Source organism: Brachycentrus maculatus, unplaced genomic scaffold (genome assembly GCF_059751285.1).
Source record: "Brachycentrus maculatus isolate JH-2025_06_01 unplaced genomic scaffold, ASM5975128v1 h1tg000166l, whole genome shotgun sequence".
NCBI classification, from domain to species: domain Eukaryota; kingdom Metazoa; phylum Arthropoda; class Insecta; order Trichoptera; family Brachycentridae; genus Brachycentrus; species Brachycentrus maculatus.
In genome coordinates, this window is record NW_028280919.1 from 1,286,880 (window position 1) to 1,302,778 (window position 15,899).

A 15,899-nucleotide genomic window follows, 5' to 3' on the forward strand; every position below is an offset into this window, starting at 1 on the left:
ATGATTTTGACTGTCCTTATGTGGAAGATAATCACAGTTTAAAAGTGATGAACGTAACCGACTACAATTAATGATAACTGAATTAAAGATTGATATTTGAGGAATAATAATATATACGCTAGTTAAAACTGCTTATTTAATAAAAGTTTATAGTGTATTTTAGGGGAAACAAGCTCTAAATATAACCTTAAAGACAAAATAATGATTGAGGAACCAATAAGTAACATTAAAAGTTATTTTTTATAACTGAAAGCGATGTTGGTAATTAATCGTCTTAAAACAGTCAGTGTTATTTTTATCACGATTTTTATTGATATATTAACATAAATGAAGAACAATGTGGAAGTCTGGTCAAGTTACAGGGCTTACGACCTGTCGTTAGCTAGTTTAAGTGATCATTTTGAATTTCTTAAGTGGAGCAAATCCATACGTTGTAAAATGAAATTTGGATAGACTAAAAATATCATAAATAAAATAAAAACTGGTCTAAAAAAATTGTTTTTTTTTTAATTGAAAAAAGTATCTTCAGACATCTTCTAGGATGTAAAATAATTTGGGAAGAATTTTTCACACATTTATTGAAGGGTTTTGCTAGTAAAACTTTCTTATATCAACCATATATGTCACCGATGACGTAACACATATGAACTTTTCAATTCAAGCATAGATAAAACTTTAAAATTTGAATGGTGTGGTCATCAATCATGGATAGAGTAGTGAATGTTATATAATGTGTAAAGTTATCACATGAACCAATCTATTTTCTTCATCTATGTTTAGGTATCAAAAAAAATTGTTAAAATGCATCAGGATAGAGAAAAGTAAAACAGGAAAACATGTACTGTTAATAATAATAATAAACCCTTACCGCACCACAATGGTGCATAGGGCACTGCTTCATATAAACGCAGTGTTATCTCGATCGTTTACACATGAAGGAAAGGTGATCACCAATCCACTTCAGGTACCAGTCCAGTGTAATATTGAATAAATATTAGAGTGAAAAAATCACTTATATTTATTAAACCCCCTGGGAATCGATCGCGGGACCTCTAGAACGGTAGCCGAGCATGCTGACCATTACACTACGGAGGCGGACAAAAATGTACTGCTACGTAAATCGATAAAAAATATAATTAATTAATATTTTCTTCCTTTTTTCTTCCCAGGTCAGTATGCCTCGCTTGACTCCTGGAAAATCTGCCGAGATATCTGCTCAAAGGAGAATGGAATGGGAGGCAGCCATGGAGGCTGTGCTGAGGGATCTCGCTACCCCTTCACCGGAACAGCCCCAACCACCCCTTGTGCAGATAGTCATATACGAAACATCATTGTAAACGTAGACGGGCTTCGACAAAGCACTGCTTTAAAATATGTGAAAATGCTTCGACGATTTATCATGTGATTTTTTTACTTTCGCTTATTATTAATTTGTAAATTTTTATTTTATTTAAAATAGTAAATTACTAGTAGCAATATTCGAGAGAGTTTAATACAAATTAAGTGTATATTATGTATGTATCAAAGAGTTTAATCGATGACTTTCTCATATTTTAAAAACTAATCACATTTCTATGTATAATTATATAACTGTTTAAGAAATCCCCAAAAAAAGGAAATAAAACTATAACTTGTAGGGGGAGCTGAAGTGTAAATGAATAATGAAAATGTATTGAAAATGTTAAATATCATATTTCCTTTTTTATTTTTTTTATTCCATTATTGTTTACTTCACAGAATTTCATCACCAATTGAATATTTCTGTAAATACATACACGATTTGTGATTCAAGCAAACTTATTTATTTTTCTTCACAATTTTTCAATATGTATTTCAATCAAGTAAATTTCACTTCTATATCGAAGAATCTGGAAGGCAGGATTGATCACCTTGCCTTCACTAATTGGCAAACTCCGTGTTGATCTGTTGCTGTACTTATTACTTACTTATTATGTTACTCCACTTGGCTTTGGTCAAAGGCTAACAAAGATTTTTTAAAGTTGGACATAATCCATTGATATTTGACACTTGATAAAAATATTTCGACGACCTATAGGCCCCTTATAAGGGCGATATTTCATCGTTTAATATAATATTTTCTAATACAAAATAACTTAATTTGTGCAGTGGCATTTTTTGTTATACTAAAAACTGAATACTTATTGCACCACATGTCATCATTTCATACAGTAATTTAGGCACAGATTAGTTAAAAAAAACGCACATTCTGACATATTTATAGTTATCACATTTCACCGGAAATGTTCTGTTGACACGGAGTAGCGTAAAATAGGCGTGTGTTTTAAAGGACAATGCAATAATACATTTATTTATCACTATATTTAATTTATTATGATTTTTACAATAGAAAAACATACTACTAAAACATATTTTATTTTGAGAATATTTGATAAAAAATGTGAAAATTGTAAAAATTCGGCAAAAATATCAAAAAATACACCGTTTAATGATAGAAATTTGATTTTTGACAAACTATTTTTATTTTATGTTCAGTATATTAAATTTTAAATAATCATATATTTTTCATAAGTATGTAAATACTTAAAAATAAAATATTCTACGTATATACTCCTTTTTGATTCCTTTAATTGTTTAAAAATATTATTGTTAAAAAGCACCTATTCATTGTTAAAAAGAGCAACATTGTACATGAGATAAAAACCTGTTGAAAAATCACTAGCTCTTTGTTAACTGAGATATTATTCAGAAATCTATTCTGCGATAGTCATTTAAATATTATACCACAAATAAAAGTCATTTAAATAAATTATGTTACAGAACAGATCTCTGAATTATATAAAACATTCATGAAAATTATTATTTAGCATAATACCAATAACAATAGTTAGGTTGGCAAAGGTTAAAAATGCCGAATTTAGGTAAGAATAAGCGATATTTTACTATGCATTAAGTAGCACAATTTTAAAATTAAAACATATCGTTTAAGTTCTATATATGATAAACGATACTTGAGCTAGAATTAAACTATTGGTTTACGCATAAATAATAAGATTACTAATTTTTTCACTCACAGTAAGGAATAAAAGTCATAATTAGACCACTTAGATTTGATATTGTATAAGTATATTATAATATGTGATTGATAAAATGAAAGAAAAATGTTTTTTTCAAGTCAAAAACATCACTCTCAAATATTATTAAACCCACAAATTTTAAGCAAACACATCACACTAACTCATTTTCTCACATTCTTTATTATAACCATTCATAAATTTTAAAATAAAATGTATATAATAATTTGTAGAAACTTATGTACCTAGTAATTTAATTTATATAAATCATTGATATTAATTTAAACCTCCTTATAATAGTTATTGTGTATCTAGAATATGTTATTCTATGGATGTTTTCTAGGGATGGAAAGATTGATAAAGACATAGAAAGGAGAGTGAACGCTGGGAACAGAGTGAATGGTGCACTAAAATCAGTTTTAGCAAATAAAAATCTATCAGCGGAAGCTAAACTGGCAGTACACAATGGAGTTCTGGTTCCAACCCTTATGTATGGAAGCGAAGCATGGAGTTGGCAAAAGAAGGATGAAAGCAGACTGAATGCAGTCGAAACACGATCCCTCAGACGAATGTGTGGCAAAACGATGTTTGATAGATGTTCGAATGATGAAATAAGGAAAGAAGGCTGAGATAAGCATTATCGATAAAATTAAGAAAGGTGTGTTGAGATGGTTTGGACAAGTGGAGCGTATGAGTGAAGAAAGAACGGTTAAGCAAATTTATGAGGCGAATGTAGTTGGAAAAAGAAGCAGAGGACGACCGAGGAAAACTTGGCACAATCAGGTATGTCAAATACTTGAAAGCGGCCGGGTCAGGAGTCGTAATAATCGTCGGGTATGTATGAGGAGATGCATGAATGTAGAAGAGGCAAAGAATGTTTGCAAAGACAGAGTGGTGTGGCGTTCGATTCTCTCTGCCTACCCCTGCGGGGAAGCGGCGTGATGGTTAGTTAGTTAGTTAGTTAGTTAGAATATGTTATTCATAAGGTGTGCAAACTATCCACAAATCAATATCAAATTGTAAGCTTTTAAATTGCAAACTAGCATTGTATTATAATCTTTATTTAATATCAAACAATTATGTACTTACTTGTATCGTTCATTATCATTAAAATTGCATATAAATATTTAATAAAATAATTTTATAAATACATCACTGTAAAATTATTTATTGTTATTTTTTCCCCTTTGCATTATAGTAATATAGTAAGAGAGTACATTTCTCCAATGGTATTTTTTTATATCATCATGTTTGTTTTGAAGTATTGACTAATCAATTTTCTCCAATGTATAAAAAGAAAATTATTTATTCGAAACTAAAGTGTATGTATAATTTATCAAACCATTATTTATTCATTTTTAATTTAAAGTTTTACTTAGTAATTTACTAAGTAAAACTTAAATTAAAAATAGATAGATTTTACCACAAAGTGACTGCCGAATTAATTAATGAAACCATTTTTTATTATTTATTTATTTCTAACCTTGAGGTGAACTGTGCAGGCCTCTGCAATTCATGTAGTACATACATTATAAAACATAATTTTATGGACGCGTCCCGTTTTTAGGCACATTTCGTTACACGAGAGAGAAGAAAGTTTTAACGTAGAGAAAATGAGAAAGATAGCTATACATTCCGACCCCACGGCAGTGAAGCAAAAGAGACCGATGTATACAAACTGTTGATTCATAAATGTGTATTATTGTCATTGATCACAAGCATTGTGAAATCAAACATATCAACGATGTTTACTTTTTATTTTATTTCATTTCCATTCAATTATGGTGAGTCACAGAAACATGTGGCTGGGTACAGTTAGCGCATCAATAAATTAATTTCAATTACTGTTCACAAAATGCGTAAGGACCTAATTTAAAACCTTGAGGGATTCCAAAAGCTGTTATTACCTGAAGAGATAAGAAAGATACTCTTATAATATAACTGGTTAGTTAGTTAGTTAGGGATTCCAAAAGCTCTTATTACCTGAAGAGCTAAGAAATATACTCTTATAATAAATACTGTGAACTATCCATAAATACATGTATGTATTTGTAGTTATTCAAAAAGAAAAACAATATAGAAACCAAACGATGCAGTGCAAGTTTCGATCTATCAAGAGAACTAAATGACTTTTAGTTCTGCCGCACTGACGGAAGATAGCGCCACATTCGTTCGCAGCAGGCATGTGTTACGGCTCTATCTCTCGCTTATATAGCCCGGCGATACCGAGCCAAAGCATACTTACCTGGCGTAGGGGATACCGTGATCAACACGGCGGTTCCCCCAGGGCGAGGCTCTTCCATTGCACTACGGTTGGGCTGACCCTTGCGATTATCCCTAATGCGGATAACTCGGGCGCGTAATTTTTGGTAGTCGGGACTGCGTACGCGCTGTCCCGCTCTTAACTTTGTCAGAGGAAGGGAGTTTGAAGTTTGGGTACCAACACTTCAACTGTGATTAATTATGTCGGTGGCTTTAAACTCATAGGTCAAGTCATTCATTTGTCACCGCTATTCTTCGTCGTAACGATGTTACTAAATCGCCCGAAAGACTATTTTCATTGGGTGAAATATGGACATAATTGATTTTAGTGACATTGTAGAATTTAGTAAAATGGCATCATTTCTGTTGCTAAAACGTCTGAATGGCAATATTTCTAACTAACTAACCATCACGCCGCTTCCCCATAGGGGTAGGCAGAGAGAATCGAACGCCACACCACTCTGTCTTTGCAAACATTCTTCGCGTCTTCTATATTCATGTATCTCCTCATACATTCCCGACGATTATTACGACTCCTGACCCGGTCGCTTTATATATATTTCTAAAAGTGTAATTACGCCATTGTTGCACCAAATTAACGATAAATTTAAGGTTTTTCGATAGTTTTTGAAGTAAATCGTCATAGGTGGGGATTTGATAATTGTAATAAAAACGAGAATGGATATTACATGAACGTAATACGTTTATTGGATACATTTTTACACCAGAGAGAAAAAAGGTATAATGTAGGGAGAAGGAGAAAGAGAGCTTTGGAAACTGACAGTTACTAGAGGCGCACTTTTGCAAGCGTATTGGGAAAGATTGTGGCGCCATCTATACACTGCGAATGCAATTATCAACAGTTATATCGAATCACGGACATACAAGTATATAATATCATATTTTATTTTACATAACATTAATACCAGTTTGCCAATGGTGATTATCGAATCGAAAGATAAACTAGAATGGAAATTTCGAGAACGCATCACGTTTATTGGGCATATTTTTTTTACACAAGAGAGAAGAAAGATATAATAACGTGGGGAGAAGGAAAGAGAGAGCTATGAGAGCTGACAGTTAACTAGAAGCGCCCTTTTGCAAGCGTGTTGGGAACGATTGTGGCGCCATCTGCACACGGCGAATGCAAATATCAAATAATATAATATATATAGTTATATCGAAATATATAAATCTAATATTTTAGTAATCACATCCATTAACATAAGTATTGAGAAGCTCCAAGAAACGAGTATGAATATTGACTGAAAGAATATTTTTTTAAACTTTATAAAATTAAACAATTTTATTTTAACCACTTTTTATTATTAGTACACTTTAACCTACCGGTTTCGACAAGAACCTTGTCATCATCAGGGTTAATTAAATTCTTAAACATTAAATACTCATAATTAATTACATTCCCTTACCAAAAACTTCTACACACTCGAGTTTGTGGAAGTTTTTGGTGAGGGAATGTAATTAATTTTGAGTAGGTACTTTATTGTTTTTAATGTTTTAGAATTCAATAAATTATGATGATGATAAGTTTCTTGTCGAAACCGGTAGGTTAAAGTATATTAATAATAAAAAAGTGGTTGAAACAAAGTTGTTTAATTTTATAAAGTTTATAAAATTGTGCCACAATGTATCTGCGGAAAACATTCAAGAAAATATTTTTTATGCTAAATTATTGTATTTCGTTTCAGTTGCTCTCTATCTCTCACCTAAATTTCTCTCTTTCATCATTTTTTAAAAGTAATTTTACTTCTATTACATGTATGGTACTGCATGCACAATTTCTATCTCAAAAGAAGTGATTTCTTACTTAACGAGTACTGATATTATAAAATTAATCTGTAGATATTTTCGATAAATGATAAACTTTTACCTATTTTACTAAAGTAATAATTACTAAGTATTTTTTTAAACGATGCTCAAAAGTACTCGGTCTCCTTACTTCCGAAAAATAATAATAATATACACATATTTATCTGAGTACTGGTAAATGTGGAAATTTTGGAACAGGTAGATGATTTCACTTATTTGGAAGAGGCGAATCATGTTTGCAAAGGTAGAATGGTGTGGCTTTCCATTCTCTCTGCCTACCTCTTCGGTAAGGGGCGTGATGATTAGTTAGTTATTTACCTACTTATTTATTTTACCAGCGACTGGAATTCCAATCTTGGGAATGACCAAGACTGGCTTGAAGATGTCAGTAACGACGAAACCTAGACCATCAAATTAGTAAAGTAAATTTATTTATTTAAACTTCATGTACAGTAAATAAATAAGTACATTGGCGGGCTTGTTGCTAAAAAGCAATATCTTCCAACCAACCAAAAACAGACTCGTGATATTGATCAAAACGTTTGATACCATATAATTATGGCTGTTTGCAATCAGAGGGTAAAATAGTGGTTGATCATTTAAAAAAAAATAAGTGGAAAGTTATATATGCTATTTTTGCAAAATTACCTCTAAGGCGCTTATAATAATGTTTTGCTACTTTTTTAAAACGAATTTCAAATTACTACCACAGATAAACTTTAAAAATGCAGCAGAAGAAGGTATCTTTATTATTCCTTTACTCTTGGACGATGAATTCAAGTAAAGAGTATGACTTCATATTAGTCTCCAACGACGTCACACGGTTCGGTTAAAACGAGTGTCGGCACCCTCCCACGTCATCTACCTATTCCACACATCTGGAATTCTACCTCCCGCCAGATTATCTAACAAAGTTAACAGCGGGACAGCGCGTACGCAGTCCCGACTACCAAAAATTACGCGCCCGAGTTATCCGCATTAGGGATAATCGCAAGGGTCAGCCCAACCGTAGTGCAATGGAAGAGCCTCGCCCTGGGGGAACCGCCGTGTTGATCACGGTATCCCCTACGCCAGGTAAGTATGCTTTGGCTCGGTATCGCCGGGCTATATAAGCGAGAGATAGAGCCGTAACACATGCCTGCTGCGAACGAATGTGGCGCCATCTTCCGTCAGCGAGGCAGAACTAAAAGTCATTTTGTTCTCTTGATAGATCGAAGTTTGCACTGCATCATTTGGATTTTATATTTTTTTTATTTTAAATAACTACAAATACATATATTTATAGACAGTTCACATTATATTTCTTTACTCTTTAAGTAATAACAGCTTTTGGAATCCCTCAAGGTTTCAATTTAGGCCCTTATGCGTTTTGTTAACAGTAATTGAATTGAATTTATCATGCGCTAAATCACCCGACCACATATTTCTGTGGCTTAGCCTTATTTAATATAATGAAAAAATAAATAAAAATCGCATATTTGTGATATATTTGATTTCACAATGTATATGAATGGCAATAAAAATGAACGAAATAACAATGCGATCGCGAATATTGAAAATTGTAGATGACAACAGACAACATAAAAAGTACGCTTTCTGCCATGAGCAATGTTTAGTTTTGCTTGTGTAGCTTTTACTTTCAACAGAATGCGCAGTGATTGCGGTCAAAAATATATATTTTCAAACATACTCGTACCTTTATCCATCACATGTAAATATAAAATCAAGCTTGTATTTGAATGCATCGTTTTATCAAAATTTCAAATCATTTATTGAATTACTTAAGGAGATTTAAGATTTGGGACAATTTACATTTTTATTTATATGGATATCCATATAACACTACATAAATAATTGAGCGAATTGTAACGAAATTATTTATGTATTGTTTTATTGAGATGTGATTTAAATTATTTTATTGATATAGTTCTATATTCTTTGTCTTAATATATTGAAGAACGTAGGTACTTATACGTACTCAATGTATCTAAATCAGTGGTCAAAAACCTTTTGAGAGAGTGGGTAAAAAATATCATTTCGAAAATTTCCTTTGTTAAAAATAAGTAAAAATCTAGGACAAAATATTTTCATAAAATTAATTACAAACATGTACTTATGTGTTAATAATTTATTTTATATGTATAAAAAATATTTTTACTACTGGTTATCTTAGTTTTGAAATTTCTTAGAAAGTTTTTCGATATTTGGCAAATATGTGGTTAACTTGAGTCACAGGAATCTGGAATTCGTGTATAAATAATTTTATGTAAAAAAATATCATGTTTTTTTTGTGGGTTTCAAAATGTCGTAGAGTGTAAGTCAATTACCCGCGGGTGGTAGGTTACCGGCCACTGATCTACATAGTATATATATTGTATGTATGGATATAATGGCAAAAATTCAAATGTTATACGATAACTCACCCTTAGAAATGGAGACAATGTTGAAGCCAAACGTTGAATCGAATTTATTAGCAAAGTTTTTGGATGGCGTGCACTCTTATATGAAGTGTCACTTCAGAAGAATATATATGTCTGCGGTCGTTAGTTTTCATGCTCGAACAAGCAAATATGTTTTATGGCATTTCTAATAATTTCAATAAAGTGATTTATTGTTTTAATACAAAAAAATCCTCTGTATTAGGCATAGATCGTAATAAATCAACAATACAAAATTCTAATAAAATAGCAAGTACAGATTTAGTGTTTTCTACATTAATTTTATTTGACCAGTCACCGGGTTTTGTCGTTACCAACATTGTCGTACTAGTGGGAGACAAGATAAAAATGTTATATGAAGGTATATACAACAAGGTACAAGAGTTGAAAACCATGGTTTTATATAATTTTTCTGACAATTATTGAATTCAAGAAGTTTGTGTATTATAATCATCTTATTCAAACTCTCATTATCACCCGATGGTGCATAGGACACTGCATCACATAAACGCAGTGTCAATTTGAACTTTAACACATGAAGGAAAAAGTGAAAAGCCCTCCGCTTCAGGTACCAGTCCAGGGTAGTATTGAATTAATATTTGGGTGAAAAAATCACTTATATTCATTTGACCTCCCCCTACTCCCCGAGAATCGAACTTGAGACCTCCAGTACGGTTGCCGAGCGTGCTGAACATTACACTACGGAGGCTGACAGTTATAATAATATTCACATATAAGTTAGGGTAAGGGTTTTAAGTATTATTTTATATATTTTTTAGAAATTCTATAAAAAAACCAGCCTCTGACAGGTCGTTAGCCCTGACTTCCATTTTCTTCTTTATCTTTGTTGCAATGTCAATAAACATAATTTCCTATTTATAAAGCTACGAAAAAACACGAAATCGGATTATTGAAAGTACCTGTTTGGTATGTAAAGTTATTTTGTGAAATGTGATGAAATTGTCGGAACGAATATCGAATTAATCCCCATTTATAATGCGTAATCTAAAGCGGTCAAGCAAAAATACGCATTAATTTGTTTTAAATTATTTGCATAATACGCTAATGAACAGTTTTTTTCCGACTTGGCATCGATTTGGCATGGAATAAATATTTACGCACATATAATTAAGGCATATTAATTATTTATACTCGTCATTACTTCTGTTTATAAAAATAATTTTATTTATATATAAAATTGCGTAATCCTGTAGGTAAAAATAAAATACTGTGTGTATACGTGATACATGCGTATGTTTTTATATGTAGATGGGGACCACTATCCAGTTTTCATTTTAAAAAAATTCATCGAAATTACGTACCCACATGGGCAGTAATTTTCAAGAATATGAAGAGTCAAAATGTCAAATTTTAATAATATTTTAACAAATGTATTTTGAACCTATGAAAATCTGAAAAATAACTAATTCTACACCGAAACATGTTTAAAAAAATAAGGAGCATGTTTAAAAAAATAAGGACAATTACGGATAGTAAAATGAAATTTTTACGTCGTATAAAGTCATCACATTAACCAGCCAATGACATATTGTAGTCCATGGAAATACTAAGATTTTTATATTCTCTTTTAACAATGACCTATTGATATATCTTAATGAACCATATTTTTATGTAATTTCTATGTCAAATAAAAATTCTAAGCATTTTTACGTAATTTTGTCATAAAGGTCGACATAAGTTTTATTTTTTCCTTAAAAGATAAATATTTGTTTGGGATTTGTGGACTTTACAAGTGTAAAAAATCATCACTCGAAAACATAATCTCATCTTTAAATTATGCTTTTGTACTCGTATTATTAATAACATTTATACTCCCAATCTCAAAAACGCCACCCTTAGAAAAGATCTTCCCTGCTACGTTTTTGGGAAATATTTCAGTATTTTTACCTACTTACACTTTTATCTCATCTAGAACTTCCGATAATCCGATAATTTATCAATTTTATAACAAAGCGATTGGTAGAGTGAAATATCAAAATTTTAAAATGTAAAACAATGACCATATTTTGATTGTTTTAGAATTTTCTTTGTATTAAGTTATCTTTCGTACATAAAATGAATTTTCCCTTTAACGTAAATTTTTAAACACGAGTGTAAAAAAGATCATATTTTAAAGAAAGCAGTTACAAATGTAACAATATTCGTTTAATGGGTTTTTTGACAATGCTCGGTGCCTATAATTGCAAATTGTAATATTGTAAATTGAGTGAAAATAGCCGAACCATGGGCATTAATTTCATTCTTTTAATAAAATTTTTAATTCCAGTATTTTGTTTGTTTATTGATATTCGATATTCGATGAACAAGAAACAAAACAATATACGATTCCTGAAGCAATTAAAAAATACGTTGAATTTTCAGCATTATGTAAGCGCTACGAAAGCACGATTTGTGATAGGCCCTATTTAATTTGAGTAGGATTCAGGCGAGCCTAATGCGGGTACTGAGATAAAATTTTAACTGGGTTTATTAAATTTCAAGGCATCTGAAAGGGAAATAAAACCCGGACCAAACTGCCTGAAATATGTCAACATGGATGAAATCGGCAGCAGAACGAACTGCTGTAATAATAACTTAATACCCTAAGATAAGCGCGATATTTTGTCGTTCCCAGAGCAGTATCAAATACTCGTATCTACATGATTTTAATTTTTAAATATTAAAAAAAATTATTAAAATCATGTTTTTTTATTGACGCGTGATGTTCACTTGATAAATTATGTCATTCGTTAGACTCTTTAGTGCTAAGATTCCGGGTTCGATTCCCAGGGGAGTCAAAATAAATACAATTGACTTTTACTCTAATATTAATTTTATAATACCCTGGACTGGTACAAGAAGCGCAGGACTGATCACCTTGCCCTCGTGCAATTCTCGATTAATATAATACTGCGTCGATGCGATACGATGCAGTGCCCTATGCACCATTAGGTGTGGATAATGGTTAGAAGAAATAATAATATTGTACTTTATAAAATAATTAAGTAAGCTTATATATAAGTCTTGCGTAACACTTATTATAGACGTTGGATTTGTTGATAGGATACAGATGTTGTAAGTGAAGGAAGTTTTTTTTTTTAAAGGAATGACCCCCTAAAACCTCTATTAAAGGCTTGTCTGCAATTAGAATAGTAAGTAAAAGGAAAGTAAATATGAAAAATACATCATAAACACCCAGAGCAATTGAAAATAAATCTTTCTTGAATTTATTTTGCACTTGGCGGGAATTGAACCCGCGACGCCAGGTTAGCAGTCGAGCGTCTGCCCAAGTACGCCACGGCGCCTGTCCTGGTTTAAGGACATTACTTATTTAAGGGCAAGAAAATAAATAAGGAATACAAGGTACTTTTTATTAAAGGAGATGAGAGGCAACAATAGAGAGAGAGAAGAAAACTCTTCACTCTGCGGACACATTTCTGAAATAGCATATGACATTTGTTGGATAACAATAAAACTGAGCATTTGTTTTGCTTTATATATGTACATTAATACACATTTTGAATGTATGCTTATTTCATTTGTAATAAATAACCATTAAAATCTCATACAATTTTCCAAATCAGTGTTTTATTATAATTTATATTTGAAGCACTAACTTTGTGATTTTCCATTTTATAATAAAAATGTAACTTTGTTTTAAAATCACTATAAATATTTTATTATAACTTAATTATAATGTCTATCTGTAGTATAATATAGTATTAATCAGTTTTGATAAAGAAGCGGGTAGCTTTGAAACCGGTAGACATTATAATTAAGTTAAAATAAAATATTTATAGTGATTTTAAAACAAAGTTACATTTAAATTATAAAAATTGTTTTATTGTTTCTCCAATATAAGTTATAATAATGTTTCAGTTAATATTTACGTATTTTAAAAAAAAAATCTATGATGAAGATAACGAATGTATTGAGAATCGATGGAAGAAATAAACTGTGCCTACACAATAAAAGTAAATCAATGATTGAAAATTATGTTCCTACGTGCGTAAGAGATTCGTGTTAACTTTTTTTTATAAGTTATGACTTCAATACAATATAACACGAATCGTCAACAATAAAAGCATTTACTGGTTGCATTATACACCATTGCTAAGTCGTTCAGATTATTGCGTGCCGATTAAAAATTGTATAATAAAAAGGATTGATTAATAATTAAAGAATATGGGTCAGAGAATGCCAGAACATTGGAAAGTCAAAATGACGTAAGACATTATACTAAAGTTAACGCATTTTACATATTTTGCATGTGTTCGACTTTTATGAAGTTAAGCTATAAAAAAATAAAGCTATAAATTCAGTTTATGTGACACGTTTTGCTTTGTAATTAAGTTTCATTAATTTCAATATAAGTATTGTGAAACTTAATTCTTATAATGAATAAATTAGAATATTTTAAACTCATTTCCTGATATTTTGAGTCAAGCTTCTTTTTATTTTACGAAAATATAGTCTATTTGGTGTAAAAAAATTAGTTAAAAAATTATAAAGTGTATTCCACTTAAGCGCAATTTACACCAAGAAATGTATTTCTCTAACAATAATATCGGCTGTGTAACATGGCACCTTACAAGGGCTCAGAGCAGCCGTGTACTGAGCTTCGAGAATAGGTGTCTGCTGAGAATTTTAGGCGTGCGGTGGTTTGACTTTGTGAGGAATGAAGAGATAAGGCGTAGGACGCAGCAAATCTTGGTCACAACTGTCGTCAAGAAAAGGCGATTCAATTGGCTAGGCCATGTACTCCGTATGCCTCCTGAGAGCCTTCATCAAGCTTGCCTTTTTTACAAGGCATCAGGTTCGCGCCGCCCAGGACGACCACTGCTGACAATTCGTCGGCAGTTCTCGTCAGAACTTCGGGACGCGGATCTGACTTGGGAGGATGCAAGGGAGCTGGCAGCCGACAGAAAAGCATGGAGACAGTTTGTGGACTCCATATGCTCCACCAGGAAGCGGATATGGTTTAATGTAACAATAATATCTCAAAACAGAAAAATAAGTTTATAAAGTATATGAAGGTATGGACATGTTGAAGGTGTACGTATCAGTTATTGTCTGGTTTAAGCGATTACCTTGAGGATCGTATTCGATAATGTTAACCAATTCTATCCATGATAAAAAAGTAATTCGGTGAATGTCACATTGATAAATTGATGATTCGAGTGAACTTGTAATTTTTAAAATTAAATGTGAAGGGATACTGAAAATATAAGTATGGTGATTTGTCACTTGAAACGTTTTTACATTTTTTCGAAATTTGATTAGTATGGTTGTTCATATTTACATGGGATGGTCATCACTGTGTGTAAAGTGATCATATAATCCAGTCAACTGTCCTAAGACTTGAGCAACTACGCAAGAGACAATTCACCAAATATTGCACAAATATTCTATGTTTACAATTAGAGTACACATATATTTATAACACATGTTTGCATGCAAACAAACACTACCTTTTTATTGTGTATTTATTTCCCAATAATGTACTCAATGGGAAATATTTTTCGAATACATAATTTATTATTTAAGAATTATTATAGAAATGAAATATTTCACTCCCTTATTTATGTATTATTATGAACGTGTTCGAATATAATATTTTTTGTATATATATATTTTTAACTACCCTTTATTGATATTTGTCCGCCTCCGTAGTGTAATGGTCAGCGCGCTCGGCTACCATTCTGGAGGTCCCGGGTTCGATTCCCAAGGGGGGTAAAATAAATGTAAGTAATTTTTTTCACTGTAATATTTATTCAATATTACCCTGGACTGGTACCTGAAGCGGAGGGCTGATCACCTTTCCTTTATGTGTAAACGATCAAGATAACACTGCGTTTATATGACGCAGTGCCCTATGCACCATTGGGTGCGGATAAGGCTTTTATTAATTATTATTATTATTGATATGATCTAACAAAATTTTAAATATCTTTATGTGGTCTCACATGTTATGGATGTTTAAAGTGTGTTTCGTCTTGATGGTATAGCCTGTGGTATGAATAAATAACTAAAACCTTTTTCTACGTCATCCATTTTGAAACAAGTTCATCTAATCTTCCAAGGGTCGACTCCGAAGGGATTGAAAAAATTGCTTTGTCTTTATCTTTGTCTAGGATTCTTATGATTATTTAATACGAAAAAATACCGACTGTTGTTGAAAATGAGGCCACTGAAATGAAAACAGCTTCTTTATTCCGTAAATAAAAAAAAATATTTTCTTGCTTTCATTTTAAGTGATTAGAAATCTCGATTTTATCAAAATAAATACTTTGTTAATGTTGAATCGTATATTGGT

The 15,899-nt window shown here is 31.5% G+C and overlaps 2 protein-coding genes and 2 non-coding genes across 4 annotated transcripts in view; 3 read left to right on the forward strand and 1 right to left on the reverse strand.

The window, feature by feature from the left end:
* The window catches only part of LOC148308421 (TWiK family of potassium channels protein 7), an 86,286-nt gene extending 84,504 nt beyond the window's left edge, over positions 1–1,782 (forward strand). The window contains exon 8 of the mRNA XM_088261729.1: positions 1,170–1,782. Coding sequence (XP_088117855.1) covers positions 1,170–1,337 — 168 coding nt within the window. The 3' untranslated portion in view covers positions 1,338–1,782. The remainder of the gene's footprint in view (positions 1–1,169) is intronic.
* A 3,508-nt stretch (positions 1,783–5,290) lies between these two features.
* On the forward strand, positions 5,291–5,452 carry LOC148308423 (U1 spliceosomal RNA). The gene has a single exon (XR_015837685.1). It is a non-coding gene; the product is annotated as a U1 spliceosomal RNA (small nuclear RNA).
* Positions 5,453–8,065: 2,613 nt separating this feature from the next.
* On the reverse strand, positions 8,066–8,227 carry LOC148308424 (U1 spliceosomal RNA). Its single transcript, XR_015837686.1, has one exon. It is a non-coding gene; the product is annotated as a U1 spliceosomal RNA (small nuclear RNA).
* The window catches only part of LOC148308425 (uncharacterized), a 62,560-nt gene continuing 54,822 nt past the window's right edge, over positions 8,162–15,899 (forward strand). The window contains exon 1 of the mRNA XM_088261703.1: positions 8,162–8,219. Coding sequence (XP_088117829.1) covers positions 8,162–8,219 — 58 coding nt within the window. The remainder of the gene's footprint in view (positions 8,220–15,899) is intronic.